Source organism: Galeopterus variegatus, unplaced genomic scaffold, assembly GCF_000696425.1.
Source record: "Galeopterus variegatus unplaced genomic scaffold, G_variegatus-3.0.2 Scaffold3622, whole genome shotgun sequence".
In the NCBI taxonomy this organism is placed as follows: Eukaryota; Metazoa; Chordata; class Mammalia; order Dermoptera; family Cynocephalidae; genus Galeopterus; species Galeopterus variegatus.
Genome location: NW_007729733.1, coordinates 94,171 through 109,529, shown reverse-complemented (window position 1 = coordinate 109,529; position 15,359 = coordinate 94,171). Strand labels below are relative to the sequence as shown.

General features: G+C 43.2%; 3 protein-coding genes and 1 pseudogene across 3 annotated transcripts; 2 read left to right on the top strand and 2 right to left on the bottom strand.

Moving 5' to 3' along the window:
* Positions 1 to 2,665: 2,665 nt before the first annotated feature.
* Positions 2,666 to 8,025, bottom strand: LOC103601199 (annotated as a pseudogene).
* Positions 8,026 to 10,364: 2,339 nt separating this feature from the next.
* Positions 10,365 to 10,896, top strand: LOC103601191 (histone H2A type 2-B). Its single transcript, XM_008585572.1, has one exon. It carries the CDS (start codon positions 10,456 to 10,458, stop codon positions 10,846 to 10,848), a length of 393 nt encoding a protein of 130 aa, XP_008583794.1. The 5' UTR covers positions 10,365 to 10,455; the 3' UTR covers positions 10,849 to 10,896.
* Positions 10,897 to 11,008: 112 nt separating this feature from the next.
* On the bottom strand, positions 11,009 to 11,430 carry LOC103601190 (histone H2A type 2-C). Its single transcript, XM_008585571.1, has one exon. The coding sequence runs from the start codon at positions 11,398 to 11,400 to the stop codon at positions 11,011 to 11,013; it is 390 nt and encodes a 129-aa protein (XP_008583793.1). The 5' UTR covers positions 11,401 to 11,430; the 3' UTR covers positions 11,009 to 11,010.
* Positions 11,431 to 11,700: 270 nt separating this feature from the next.
* LOC103601189 (histone H2B type 2-E-like) lies at positions 11,701 to 13,164 on the top strand. Its single transcript, XM_008585570.1, has one exon. The coding sequence runs from the start codon at positions 11,736 to 11,738 to the stop codon at positions 12,114 to 12,116; it is 381 nt and encodes a 126-aa protein (XP_008583792.1). The 5' UTR covers positions 11,701 to 11,735; the 3' UTR covers positions 12,117 to 13,164.
* Positions 13,165 to 15,359: the final 2,195 nt, after the last annotated feature.

Genomic DNA, 15,359 nt, shown 5'->3' with positions numbered 1-15,359 from the left:
GTGGCCTTGGTGTTATCAGCACCGCACTCTCCCGAGTGAGCCACAGGCCGGCCCCTGCTTCCATCTTTGTTGTTATCTCATAGTCCTGGCTAGAGGGATGGAATCAGCATAGCTTTATTTACGTCGTCCTTGGTTTCTCAGGGTCTGGATAGTACACATCTCATTGCAAGTCTATAGCTCCAGGCTGACCGGAAAACAACTTTACGTCAATAATGTCATCTTGCCTCGTAGCCAAGGTTCAAAATATCAAATAACCGTGGGAAAAGAGGTAACTCAGAGAAATATATGTTAAGAAAAAAACCTGTGTCTATTAACATTTTGTGCAGCCCAGGCAGTTTTAGGTCCCAACGTGGCTTCAGTACTGCTCACACCAACAGTACTGCAGTATATGAATATACTACATTCTTGTATATGCTTTTTGTTGGACATAAACATTAATTTCTGCTTGTTTTATATCCAGAAGTAGAAATGCTGGGTCATAGGATAAACCCAGTGTTTATTTTATTTTATTATTTATTTATTTATTTAAGGACTAAAGAGTAAGTTTATTTTTTAATTGTAACAAATATAGATCATTATTACAATATTTTCTTAAGTTTTGGGTCATATTGGGAACAGTGTCTTCTAGTTCCTTTTGAAATTCTTTTCAGGAATCTTCCCTTAAAGTTATAGTTCCCTTAGGGCTGGCCCGTGGCTCACTCGGGAGAGTGCAGTGCTGATAACACCAAGGCCCTGGGTTCGGATCCCATATAGGGATGGCCGGTTCGCTCACTGGCTGAGCCTGGTGCTGACAACACCAAGTCAAGGGTTAAGATCCCCTTACCGGTCATCTTTAAAAAAAAAAAAAAAAAAAAAAGTTATAGTTCCCTTAAAAGAAATTACTATACTTTACTTCTTTTAAGACTCTGTAGGGCTGGCCGGTGACTCACTTGGGAGAGCGTGGTGCTGACAACACCAAGTCAAGGGTTAAGATCCCCTTACCGGTCATCTTTTTTTTAAAAAAAGACTCTAAACAGAAGAAGGGCATTGGTATGAGAATTAGCTAGTGATTACTGGCTATTCTAAACAGTCAGTAAAGTTCAAACTCTCTCTTTATCAGAGGCCTAACTTAACCAGGCAGAAGTCCTAGGGTTTCCCTGATCATAAGTATATTTATAAAAAGTTAGTCATCATTCATTAAAAATTAGATATTATAAAGACAATATAAATGAAGCCTAAACCAAAAAATCTTAACTGGAATAATTTCAATATTGTGAATAGCAAAGTCTTTTTAATTTCCTCATTCAGAGTATTTGATATGCTTTTAGAGAAAGATTAAATCCCAACATAATCTAAGTTTATTAATTTTAGTCAAAGACTAGAACATAACTTGGAGAACTGATAATTTGATGTGACAGTTAACAAGTTAGTTGTTTATATGGTACAATGAAACCTTATTAACAAAATCTTAAGAAAATACTTCTGCCTTTCTAACCATATTTGCCTATTTTCTTTGGCTTTCATGTTTGTGATTAAATTAGTCCAAACCTAAAACATGTATTATATATATTCCTATGTGGGACTTTTAAAGATAATGTTTACTAGGAGAAAATAAAAAAACTGAAAAAAGAACTGGAAAATTTTTATCCTTCATTTTTTGAAGAAATTGAAGACCTGAAGTATAATTACAAGGAAGAAGTGAAAAAAAATTCTCTTGAGAAGTTAAAAAGATTTTCTGAACAACTGGGAGGTGAATTAAATAGCCCTGTTGCTGCTTCTGAACAGTTTGAAGAAGATGAAGAAAGTCCTGTTAATTTCCCCATTTATTAAGGACCATCTGTAACTGTAGTTTTGTTTAACTATTTATTAACTTTATAAGTTAAAATTCTATTTAGAAATCAAGAAAGCCTCTGAACTAAGGAATTTCCTTCTCACTACCTTGTACCTTTCCTTAAATTGGAATTTTTAGTAAATAAAATTATATGAAATTTTTATCTTACTGGGAAAGTGTATTTTTGAAGATTTTTAGAATGACTATGAAGTAGGCAGTGAGCTATGATGAATGTCTCTACATTCATAATGTTTTAAATTTTTAAAGAGTATGCAGGTAAACTTATAACATTTAAAATTGTGGTTTTGTATGTACTTATTTTTATGTGTTAAGATTCTCAGATACTAACTATGATATACACACACACAAGGGTATTTCAAAAAGTTCATGGAAATATATGTGTTATCTCTTAATTCTACATTTCTACGAACTTTTGGAAGTACCCTTGTATACACACAGACACACCCAGGTTATAACGTTGTGCCATATGTTTTGTTAAATGTCTAGCAAAATTAAATTGAGCTTAAACTACTTAATTTTAAAAGTAAATGATATAAAACTGTTGGTAATTATTGTCTTTAGATTACTACCCAGTTACAGTGGACAGAATCCAGCCTTTGTAAAAGCTCAGGAGCTTACTGTAACTTAGATTTCTGTGTCGAGAAATTAAAATTAATCTGTTGATTCTAAATAAAATTTTGAAAAGGTATTTGCAACTGGAAGTTCATTTCTTCAGATGCTGGAAGAAACTGGTATGTTTCACAGTGAATGACAGAAACCTTGAGATATTTTTTAACATGGCAGAATATTCGGTAATATAACAGTAATGAAGCTAATTTTAACTGCATTTCCATTTTATACATCAAGTATTATATCTTTAAGCCTACCAAATTATCTATTTTTGAAAAATAATTAAATAAACAGTATGAAAGACATACTCATATTTGTTCAGGTTCATGTTGATAATAACTGGTTTTGAATTTATATAAGTATCTGGAATTGGCCAGCATAAACCAAGATGATGGCGATGGACCTTAATTAAACAGCCATCACAGCAATGCCATACTATTCCTTCAATTTCACCCTCTCTGCAACCGTCAAACCAGGATAACAGATCATTGTGCTTCAATTAAGTCAGATTTCTTATTCGAAATGCTCCACGTGGTATAAGAAGACGTACGGATGGGGCCGGCCCGTGGCTCACTCGGTAGAGTGTGGTGTTGATAACACCAAGGCCGCGGGTTCGGATCCTATATAGGGATGGCCGGTTCGCTCACTGGCTGAGCGTGGTGCTGACAACACCAAGCCAAGGGTTGAGATCCCCTTACCGGTCATCTTTAAAAAAAAAAAACTTTAAAATTTGAAAATCATAGCTTTTTTGCTTTTTTTTTGCTTCAGGTTGACAAATTCCTCTTGCTTGGAATCCCTGAGGGTTTTCGGGTTTCCATTGATATTTGTTCCTATAAGCTCCAGTGTTTGTTCTAAGAGACCTGATAGTGGCACTGCACTAATTTCCAAAAGTCCAGGATCGTCAGGATGATGCTTTAGTACCAGGGCAATTTCAAATTCATAATTAACTACAGGGGAATGCCAGCAGTACTGTTTGTGGTTTTTCTCTACTGGTACCCAACCAGGAATGTGTCCATTTTCATCAGGTACTGGATTCCCATTTAATTGTTCTATTTTCTTTGCCGGTATCCAGGACTCTGGAACAGGTCTGAAGTCCTTCTCAACATTACAAAAAAATTCTTTTGAGTTTTCTTTTGAATGTAGAAAAATTTTAAATCTTTTTTTTTTCCCCCCTATATATAAAGATGACCGGTAAGGGGATCTTAACCCTTGACTTGGTGTTGTCAGCACCACGCTCACCCAGTGAGCCAACCGGCCATCCCTATATATAGGGATCTGAACCCATGGCCTTGGTGTTATCAGCACCGCACTCTCCCGAGTGAGCCACGGGCCGGCCCTAAAATTTTAAATCTTTTGTCAGCTTGTTTGTTGGGTTTTCTATCCAGCTGAGCCCAAAGGCATGGTTGGTCTGCTGCTCCCGTTTGGCGGACGGCCCCTCTTCCACCTCCATCACAAACACACCCGGCACTTTCCGCTGCACGGAGCCCAGGCGCCTCGTGGTGGGCCTGACAGGCAGTGCGAGTGCAGAGCGCGCTTTCAGACGGCGCCCGGCCCTGCTGGCCGGGGAAAAAGTCCTGCAGCAGCCAGCAGGGGCGTTCAGGCCGCTAACACTCCTCGTCCAGGCACCCCAATGTTTAGTTTTGAAATGACAAATTCATTCAAGGAATTTTGGGATGCTCCTGTTTTGCTGGTACCAGGTGTTGTTCTAAATGTTTTACATTTATGAACTCTTTTAATATTTACAGCACGCTCACAAAATAGCTACTGTGACTACTCTCGCTTTACCAATGAGGAAGCAGAGACCCTTAAAGGTTAGGTAACTTGCCCATAGTACCAGATCTGGTAAGCAAACCCAGAGAGTCAGGTTGCAGAGTCTGGGCTCTTAATCATTAAGCTATTCTGCCTCCATGTTAGTTAGGATTGTCCAGAAAAACAGAACCAATAGGGTATATATATAGATATATAGAAAGAGATTTATTATGAGGCATTGGCTGATGTGATCATGGAGCTGAGAAGTCCCACCTCTGCTGTCTACAAGGTAGAGAACCAGGAAAGCCAGTGGTGTCGTTCCAGTCCAAACGTGGAAGCCTGAGAACCAGGGAGATGTCCCTCCTCAAGCAGAAAGCAAATTTGCCCTTTTTTTTTTTTGCATCCTTTTGTTCTTTGTGAAGGCCCTTAATAGATTGGATGATAACCACCTGATCATAAGTGTGATCCTCTTTACTGAGCCTATGGATTCAAATGTTAATCTCTTCCAGAAACATCCTCACAGACACACCCCAAAATAATGTTTTACTAGCTATCTGAGCATCCCTTATCCCAGGCACGCTGACACAGAAAATTAATCATCACAGCCTCCTAATCCAGCTTTGGGGCCTCTCAGTTTCCCGGCTCCATACTAGGTTCTTTACATTTATTCTAACAACTCTATTATGGGAGGATATATTAGTTTTATTTAATTGATAGGCTTCTGTCATATCTTCCATCATTCAGTCTATCACAGCCTACTATTTATGGTTGGCTCTTGGAGATTGATTGTTGACTAAAGATAAATATTTTAGAAAAGAAAATGCCAATTTTCTAAGAGTATTATTTCATTTATTTATGCCAAAAACATTTAATGAACCTACTAAGAACCAGGTAGAAGAAATCAAGAACTCTTGGCTCAAATGCAAGGAAGACATGGTCTCTCCCTTGAGTTGATTACTGAAAGGAGGTGAGAAGAACATTAAAGCACAGTACAGAATGGTAAGTGCCATCACCAGGATGTGAACAAAGAAATGAGGGCACGCAGAGGATGTTTGTGTGAGAGTAGGGAAGCCCTCATGATTATATTTGGGCTAAAAGTGGAAGGATGAGAATTTGCTAGGTTAGGAGATGGATGGATGAAGCATTCCAGCCAGAGGCAACTGTGTGTGCAATGGCAGGGAGTGGTGAAAAGGCCTTACTCATCTCATGAATGGTGTGCAGCTCAGCATGGAGGAGGTGGGGTGGTGGTGGGAACAGATGAAGGGAGATGGGAAAGGAGAGGATTGTGAGTGAAATGGAACTAGAATACAAAATAAATGTTTGATTAAATTGCCTGGGAAGGAATTCAGTTGCCGTTGGTTAAAAATCTCACAGGTGTTAAAGGAAATAAAATCCAGCTTATTTGTTTGTGATGGTGTATACTTTTACAAATGGCCTACTCTATTTTATTTTATAATAGCCCCAGTAAGAATGCTGGGAGGGAGCTCTGGGGAGCAATAGGCAGTAATTAGCCTGATACAATTTGTAGGATATTGGCCTACTTAGACTTATCTAATAAGGTTTTGTATGGAATCTAAAGTATTAAATCTAATTCTCTCTCTCTCTCTCTCATTTTACAGAGGAAGAAAGCAAGGCTGTAGAAGTTAAGTGACTTCAATAAGCTCAACATCTCGTTGGTGAATGAGTATGAGTAAAGTGGCAGAGCATGTACTTTGAGTCAGGCAGACCTGGCTTCTAATCATGTTTTAATAAGTGGCTGGGTGACCTTCAGGAACTGCTTTAATTCCTCTGAGCCTCAGTTCCCTTATCTGTGAAACAGACTATTATACGTACTTGTAGGTAGCCACTAGCATAGGGCTTATCACATAGTAAGGATTCACATAATCTCTTTTTCCTTCACCCTTTCTCATAGCACAGGGCACTGTGATAGAAGTTACAAAAGAGATCAAAGGTCAAAGAGAAAGTGAGGTCAGCTGGCCTCTTAGGGAGGGTCTCACAGGGTGCCAGGGTTGTGGTGGTGTCCTTGTTATGTGGGTTTTGTTTTCTACCCTGTAGGTTTGAAAAGTTGACACTATCAGAACTTCCAGAGTTGATTGGCTTCCTGGGGAGGGTCCAACACTAAAAAAATACACAAGAGGGCCGGCCCGTGGCTCACTCGGTAGAGCGCGGTGCTGATAACACCAAGGCCGCGGGTTCGGATCCTATATAGGGATGGCCGGTTTGCTCACTGACTGAGCGTGGTGCTGACAACACCAAGCCAAGGGTTGAGATCCCCTTACCGGTCATCTTTAAAAAAAAAAACAAACAAAAAAAAAAACAAGAAATTTATGAATAGTCCAGAATGCAAATTAATTAACTTCTAGTGGTGGATATGTTTTCCCACAACTGGCTCTTCCCTTCTCAGAATCATCTTTTTTTTTATCTTGAAATAGAATAATCAGAGGGGGCTGACTGATTAGCTCACTTGGGAGAGCACAGTGCTCTCCCAAGGTCAAAGGTTTGAATCCCCGTATCTGCCTCTCTCTCCGTCCTGTCACCCCCCACCCCCAAGTTAGAAAAATTAAACAGGCACAACAACAAAAAGACTGAAAAAATATAGAATAGTAAAAAAGTTGTTAATTGAGCATGGAATCTGAGCAAAGAGGGTTGTTTAGTGTAATATTATGATATATGTCTTTTGGTTTTTGTCCATGGTTCCTGGCTCATAACTCCCATAGCTCTTATTTCCTGAGTGACTAAAACAATAAGCATGTTGTTTTAGGCTCAGAAAACAGTCTCTTTCTCCTGCCTTCCTTTCTCCTGCTCCTTTTTCTCTCCAAGGCAGGCAATAGAAACTAACCTTCCTTCACCTTTCTATCTTGGAGTTAGCCATAAAAAAATTCTCTGACCTACGTTGTCTGATTGTATGTGATAAGCCCCCCTGTGATAGTACGCCCATTTCAGGTGGGAGGGACCCTGCCCTATACCTGGGAGGAAGGAATGCTGCACAGAGAGGCCAAGAATCCGAACAACAGGCCTTGCTGGGTATCCCCACTCAGTCTGTTAGTATTGGATCATACCATTTTTGTCCAATCATATTTCTACAGTTGTTGTTCATGCTTTAGTCATGCTTATGTAATGTAGCTTCCATAAAATCCCTAAAGGCTAGGGTTCAGAGAGCTTCTGGAAAGCTGAATATAACCGTGGCTTTTCAGTTAAAACATATTCCCTGTTTAAATTGTTCTTCTTTCATTAAATTTCCATAACCTCTCATTCTGTTTCTGCCTACCTGCCTTTTAAGATAACACCTCTAGCACAGAAGTCACAAGTTGTGTGCCTGTGCTTTTGTAGGGCTGCTGGAGTTAGCTTGGCCCAACACAAACCGGGCTAGGATGGTTGAGCCAGCAGACCTCTCTACTGAGCCAGCATGAATGTCTGATGGGTGGCCTTTTCATGTCAGAGGACCAAAGACTCCACTTCCAGATCCTGCTAATGCCACCATTTTTCTGAACACGCAGAGGCATGCAGACAGCTTGCACCTGTTCAAACCTTTTTTTTTTTTTTAAAGATGACCGGTAAGGGGATCTTAACCCTTGACTTGGTGTTGTCAGCACCACGCTCAGGCAGTGAGCGAACCGGCCATCCCTATATGGGATCCGAACCCGTGGCCTTGGTGTTATCAGCACCGCACTCTACCGAGTGAGCCACAGGCCGGCCCACCTGTTCAAACCTTTTAACCAACAGCAATCCCTATGCCTTGTACTACCCCTAACCACTTCCTCATAAATATATCTTCTTTTCCTCTGTGGAGAAGATGGATTTGAGATATAATTCTCCCGTATTCTCACTTGGGCCATCCTGCGAATAAAACCTTTTCTCTGCTGCAAAGACCTGTGCTTCCATGTTTGGCTTTCCGATTGAGAGTGGGCAAATGAACCCCATTAGGTTTGGTAACATGAACACGTGGAGGTTCCTGGAGGGTGGGGAGGTTCCTGGGGAGAGCATGGAAACTCAGTACCTCTGCCCCCATACCTCGCCCTATGCATCTCTTCATCTGTATCCTTTGTAATATCCTGTATAATAAACTGGAAAACATAAATGTTTCCCTAAGTTCTGTGAACTGCTCTAGCAAACTAATCAAACCCAAAGAGAGGGTCGTGGGAACCCCAATTTATGGCCCGTGGGTCAGAAGTTACAGAGGCCTGGACTTCAGATCAGCGTCTGAAGTGAGGGACAGTCTTGGGGACTGAGTCTTCAACCCGTGGGATCTGACAGTATCTTCAGGTAGATAGTGTTGGTATTGAATTTGAGGATACCTAGCTGGTATCTGCTGTAGAATTAATTGCTTGTTTGGTGTGTAGGGAAAAGCCCCCACATATTTGGTTACAGAGGTCTTTGTTGGTGATGAGAATAAACAAAAACACTTGTTTTTTTCCCTGTCAGATAGTCTTCAGAAATATTTCACCCAGGTTATGAGAAAAGGCTGATGTTTTCATAACCAAGGATCCTTCTCTAGTAGCATAAACCTTTGTGTCTACCAGACATATACTCTTAGTGTTGGAGAAATGCAAAATATTACTACTATAACTGACTCCATGTGGACCACACCTTTCTGTTAACACATTTATCTTCTCAGATGATATAATCAATTGGGTTAGAATTAGCTTCCGTTATATTACCAGAGGTAATTTCTAACAGACAGCTGATATTAACTAATTCAACTCTCAAGAGTTCACCAGCTTTCCTCCATCTTCTGGAGACATTTTTATCACAGACTTATTTATACTGGTCTCAATTATCTGTACAGCCATTGCCCAATAGCACACACAATAAGTGCCAGTTGAATAAAGGTGAGGATAAAAGAGAGAGCATCAGAAAAGGGCTCAAAGAATAGAATTTGTCTATTCTTTTCTCTATAGCATTCTACCTTTTGTCTTTATGGAATACTAAGGGTGAAAATGGTGTGGGGGACGTGAAACTCCCAGGGAGAGGAAGCTGGGAAGAAGAAACTAAAGAGCTTTCAGGAAAGACTTCTAAAGGAGGCGCGTGGAGCGATTGGATCCTGCAGGCAAAGTTACCCATCAGGGGCTGTAGCTGAAATCTAAGAAAGCGCTGCTGAGGTAGACAAGGGGAGCATGGAGAAAAAGGTGAAGAGATGTTAAGGAAGTAACATCTAGATATGCTGTTGAGAAGGGAAGAGTAGATTCTGGGTTAGGTACCTGGAAGTTTGTTGGTGCAATTTAGAGAAAGAAGCCAAAGAGAAGAGAGCGGTGGTGGTTTGCATGAGTTCGCGTTTGGGTAGGTTGAGTTTGAGTTTGGGGTGCTTGTTGAGACAAACCATTGAAGTATCCAGTAAATAGTCAGGTATAAAGGTCTGGGCTTCTCAAACGAATCTGGACAGTTGAAAGCATGGAACTGGATAAGACTCCTCGGGAAGAGTGAAGAATTGGGGATAGAGAAGCAGAGTTCAGATGGACTCGCGGATTTAGGAGCAGAATAAGGAAAGTCGGAGAGGTAAGAAGAAAAACGGAGAGCGACATTTTGAAAGCCAGGGGAGCAAGTTTCAAGGCGCTATTGGACGCCTCCTGGAGGTCGAGAAGAGGATGACAAATCTATTCCAGCCACTGGTCAAACCCGATTCCGAGGGGCGCAGGCGGGTTGGGGGTAGGGCAAAGCTACATTGCAGCCAGCGACTAAATTGAGGGGATAGAAAGAAGGTAGCCTTAGTAGTGTATTCTTTAAGGGAGTTGGGCTGTGACGAGACAGAAAGGGCTGGACTTGGAGGGTAACTTAGCGCTCAAGGGGACAGTCGGTTTGGGAATCCCATACCTTTAAGTGCAAGTAATTCTCCGTCTACTTGAGGCTCTCTGTGGGTCCTTAAGGGTCCTTCTTGGAATTTCCCTGTTCTAGGATGGAAACCAACCAACCAACAGCCCCTCAAATTGCCACTCAGTAGTAACGACAAACCCCACCCCCCCACCCCCCAAACAGCGTTTTGTTTGAAAGCTTTTGCTCTTTAAAAATCCTGGCATGCAACTAAGGGGCTTTAATGTGGCTCTCAGTGATTGGTAGGTACTTAGAAAACCCGTCATTTCCTCGTACTGCAGGATGCAAACCAAGAGTCTGTTTTCTGCTTTCCTATTGGCTATTTGATACAGCTCCGCCTTTAGCCAATCAAACTACTTCCCTTCACCCCTCCCGGTAGCTCTTATAAATCACATCAAATTGGTTATCCTTTCCACATCCTTCTCCTTGGAAAAGAAGGTGTAACTGCATTTTAAGTCGTTATGTCTGGACGCGGAAAGCAGGGAGGCAAAGCTCGCGCCAAGGCCAAGTCGCGCTCGTCCCGCGCTGGCCTCCAGTTCCCAGTGGGCCGGGTGCACCGCTTGTTGCGCAAAGGCAACTACGCCGAGCGGGTGGGGGCCGGCGCGCCCGTCTACATGGCCGCCGTGCTGGAGTACCTGACCGCGGAGATCCTGGAGCTGGCGGGTAACGCGGCCCGGGACAACAAGAAGACGCGCATCATCCCTCGCCATTTACAACTAGCCGTGAGAAATGACGAAGAGCTCAACAAGTTACTCGGGGGTGTCACCATTGCACAGGGTGGCGTCTTGCCCAATATCCAGGCTGTCTTGTTACCCAAAAAAACGGAGAGTCATAAGCCTGGCAAGAACAAGTGATTAGGAGGCTTGACGCCATCCCCATTAACCCCAAAGGCTCTTTTAAGAGCCACCGAAATGTTGAATTAAGGGCTGCTCACGAAACAGCGCGTTAGCTCTTTCTTTTGAGAACTTGGGGGGCTCTAAAAAGAGCCTTTGGTCTTTGGTTTAGTCTGTCAGGATTTATTTGCTTTTAGCTTTGTGGCTTTCGGTTTTCTTTGGCAACAAAACGGCTTGGATGTTAGGCAAGACACCGCCCTGGGCGATGGTCACTTTGCCCAGCAGCTTGTTCAGCTCCTCGTCGTTGCGGATGGCCAGCTGGAGGTGGCGAGGAATGATGCGCGTCTTCTTGTTGTCCCGGGCCGCGTTACCCGCCAGCTCCAGGATCTCCGCGGTCAGGTACTCCAGCACGGCCGCCATGTAGACGGGCGCGCCGGCCCCCACCCGCTCGGCGTAGTTGCCTTTGCGCAACAAGCGGTGCACCCGGCCCACTGGGAACTGGAGGCCAGCGCGGGACGAGCGCGACTTGGCCTTGGCACGGGCCTTGCCTCCTTGCTTGCCACGGCCAGACATGACGGAAAGAACAGGTTAAAAACAGACAAAAGTCAGAATCTCGCAGCAAAGTAAGCTTGAAAGAGAACCAAGAAGAAAGCCTTTATAAGCTTTCCTAGGGGTGGGGTCAGGGACGAGTTTTTCATTGGTCCTAACATGGCTCCAGAAACGGCCAATAAAATCAAGAGTTGGTGTTGTTACGTAGGTATTACTGAAAACGCAAGGTCCCTACATGGACCAATGGAAATGAAAGACTTTCGGAGCCTTAATTTGCATAAGGTGGTTATAAAGGGCTCGGGCCCGCCCATTCTCATACTTCTTTTCTTTGCTAAATCGTGTTGACCTTGTGTCTTACCATGCCTGAACCGGCAAAATCCGCTCCGGCTCCCAAGAAGGGCTCCAAGAAGGCCGTCACTAAAGCCCAGAAGAAAGACGGCAAGAAGCTCAAGCGCAGCCGCAAGGAGAGCTACTCCATCTACGTGTACAAGGTGCTCAAGCAGGTCCACCCCGACACCGGCATCTCGTCCAAGGCCATGGGCATCATGAATTCGTTCGTCAACGACATCTTCGAGCGCATAGCCGGCGAAGCGTCCCGCCTGGCTCATTACAACAAGCGCTCCACCATCACCTCCCGCGAGATCCAGACTGCCGTGCGCCTGCTGCTGCCCGGCGAGCTGGCCAAGCACGCCGTGTCCGAGGGCACCAAGGCGGTCACCAAGTACACCAGCTCCAAGTGAGTCCCTGCCGGCCGCCAGACACCAAAGGCTCTTTTCAGAGCCACCCACTTAATCACTAGGAAGAGCTTTGTTCACTTTTCTGTTTAGTTCCTTTTTATGAAGTAAGTTCTAGTTTAAAAGTCATGGCAAGTGGCACACGTAACTTCTTAAACGTTTGTGACTCGAGGTTCCCAGCGCATGACTGGATTTGCTGTTAAATCTGCAGCGCGTCTCTACCCCTACCGTGCGTCTCAGCTTTCCTAGGAGTAAGCTCTAAAGTGGGATGTTGAGAATGTGCCCCTATTCACCCCCGCCCCTGCTTCGTTCAGGCTGTGTCCAGGCGACTTTGGTATTTTATTTCATCCATCTAAAGCCAAGTGGCTGATTGCGGCCATAATTTGAGAGGACACTCCAAGACAGAACTAAGCCCGGGTCCTGCGGACGCTGCGTGACAGGTCTACGGCTGAAGCTTGGCAGCGGCTTGTGTCGGCTCACCAGTCCTGCGCTGCGATGTGGGTACCCGCCGTTCTGTGCGCTTTGCGCGGAGCTGGCGCTGCCGGGTCCCAGCCTTTTCCTGATTGGGCGATAGGATATTCAAAATCTCGCGCCGCCGCGGAATTCGTAGACTTCGATTTCCGCCTCTCACTTTGGGGCTTTGAAATCTTTACTATTTCTCGGGTTGTGTATTGTATTTGCATTTAATACTCTCTGCTTGGAATGCTTCGGCCCCAGGTTACTGCAAGGCACTGGTCATTTTAGATCTATGCTCAAAAGTCACTTCTCAGAGACCTTCCCAAGTCATTCACTCAGGAATTCGCGGCTCTCGGTCCTACTTGTCTGTTTTATCTTCCTCCTAGCAGCTGTATGAAATTGGTTCGTTTGCTTTCTTGTTTATGGTCTTTCTCCTTAAGCCCGTGACAGAGACTTTGCTGGTCTGGTTTTCCTCTATGTGTTCAGCCTCAATCTGCCTGGCGTACAGTGGACACTTAAATACTATTTACTGGGCCGGCCCGTGGCTCACTCGGTAGAGTGCGGTGCTAATAACACCAAGGCCGCAGGTTCGGATCCCATATAGGGATGGCCGGTTAGCTCACTGGGTGAGCGTGGTGCTGACAACACCAAGTCAAGGGTTAAGATCCCCTTACCGGTCATCTTTATTAAAAAAAATATAATAAAATAAATAAATACTATTTACTGAATTAATATTGTTGAATTACATTTTATATCCCACCCCTTTCTTAGTCACTTCCCTAGACAGATGGATGTTGTTCGTTTCTGTTAGAAGTATGCGAAGACTCAATGAAAATGAAAATATTTATGGAGCTCCTCCAAATGTCTTTAGTCACCTCAAGTGCAACAGCTGGGAGGGGGGCCTTTTTGCATCTGAGAGGAGGTGGAAATGGTAGGTCCTCGCTTTTCGCTTCCGAGTTTACTGTCACCTTTTTTTGATTTTCATTAAATTCAGAGCGTTGGTCACTGGAAAGAGAATTTTCCCTTCTTTTCTTACCCCTTTCCCACCAATCCTGATTCTCTGTTCCCCACTCAGATGAGATTTTAATTTCCAGTCGCCACCTTATTTACTTGGTCAGTCCTGCAAGATAGACAGGACTGCAGAGTCAATATCCTTTTTACAAATGCGGTTGAGAGAAGCTAAGCGATTGGTCCGCTGGTCATGCAGCTGACACTGCCCACCATATTTGTATCTTCAGATGCCAGGACAGTTGCATTTTAGTTTTATTTTGTGGAATTTGAGTCTTTTTGTCCACGCCGTGATTTTGCTGATGAAGACACTGATGTTCTGATCAGTTACTCAACTCTGCTCTTGGTTAAGGGCTTCTGGAGTTGGTTGGAGATGTTTCATGAATCCAAATAAGCTCCAGACATTATCATAGACTTAATAAATTTTATGTTTCCTGCATGTGTGTTTTCAAATCTGTGTAGATGCTATTGTTGTTAATAAAGTTACCAATTAATTTAAATGCATTGCTGGACTCTTTTATGTGCAATATATTTTCTCAGTAAATGAAATTAACAGATACAACCACCAGTGGGTCTGTGGAGAAGCTGGATGCCACTGACCTGGAAGATGAACATTTATTTATAAGCCATCAGTCAAACTTCTAACCCAGACATGCACTGGGGCTGAAATAGCCTGTTACGAAGTCACTGTTAATGCTTAGTAATTGGATAATATATGACCACAAATAAGAAGCATTGCAAACAAGATGGAATAAATAAAATCCTTAATAAAGTTTAGTTAACACCCACGGAGCACTTACTATGTGTCAGGCACTGTTTTAGGCCCTTTATACATATTAATTCCTTTAATCCTCACAAGAATCTCATAAAAAGTAGGTACTGTTATTATCTCCCATTTTACAGATAAGGAAACTGAGGCACAGAAGGCCTTTCCTCAGAAACTCTTAAGAGAATAAGCTCTTAGTTTAGTGCTTTTGAGACTTGAGAAAGCAGAATCACTCTCTGAAAACCTGTACCCCTCCCTGGATTTGGGGGGGTAAATATCTACGTTTTAAAATTAAAAGAAATATCATCTGCTTTATTCTCTTCAGACTGCACCCTGATCTAAATTTGGGGTGGTGGTGGCTGAACACTTTTTTTTTTAAAGATGACCGGTAAGGGGATCTTAACCCTTGACTTGGTGTTGTCAGCACCACGCTCAGCCAGTGAGCGAACCGGCCATCCCTATGTGGGATCCGAACCCGGGGCCTTGGTGTTATCAGCACCGCACTCTCCCGAGTGAGCCACGGGCCAGCCCAGTGGCTGAACACTTTGAGGGTGGGATTGGGGGCCTCTGATTCTCCATCCCAGAGGCCATATCTCAACTCAGTTTAGATTGTCTCGCAGAGGTGAGGCTCACCAGCTGGGATCCCTTCACTAACAGGAGGGAGCCTTAGATGCTGGTTTTGGGCTCCTCCTGGGCATGATGTTCACTAGGAAGAAAGAAAGGTACAGAGTAAGGAAATGGGAAGAGGTGATAGAGTTTGGTATTTTAATTCTGGAGGGGAAGTAATTAGTGATGGTGATTCCTAAAGAACCTCTGATCATTTTTCTCCTGCTCAAACATCTTTAAACATTTGCTTATATTGGGGTTAATAACAATAATTGTTATTGAGCTTCCACTTATTGAGCACTTTACTAGTTACCTGGTCCTCTGCTAAGTGGCTTATATGCATTGCCTCATTTAATCTTCACAGCCACCTTTTAAGAAAATTCCATTATTGTTATTCTTATCTTAGAGATAAA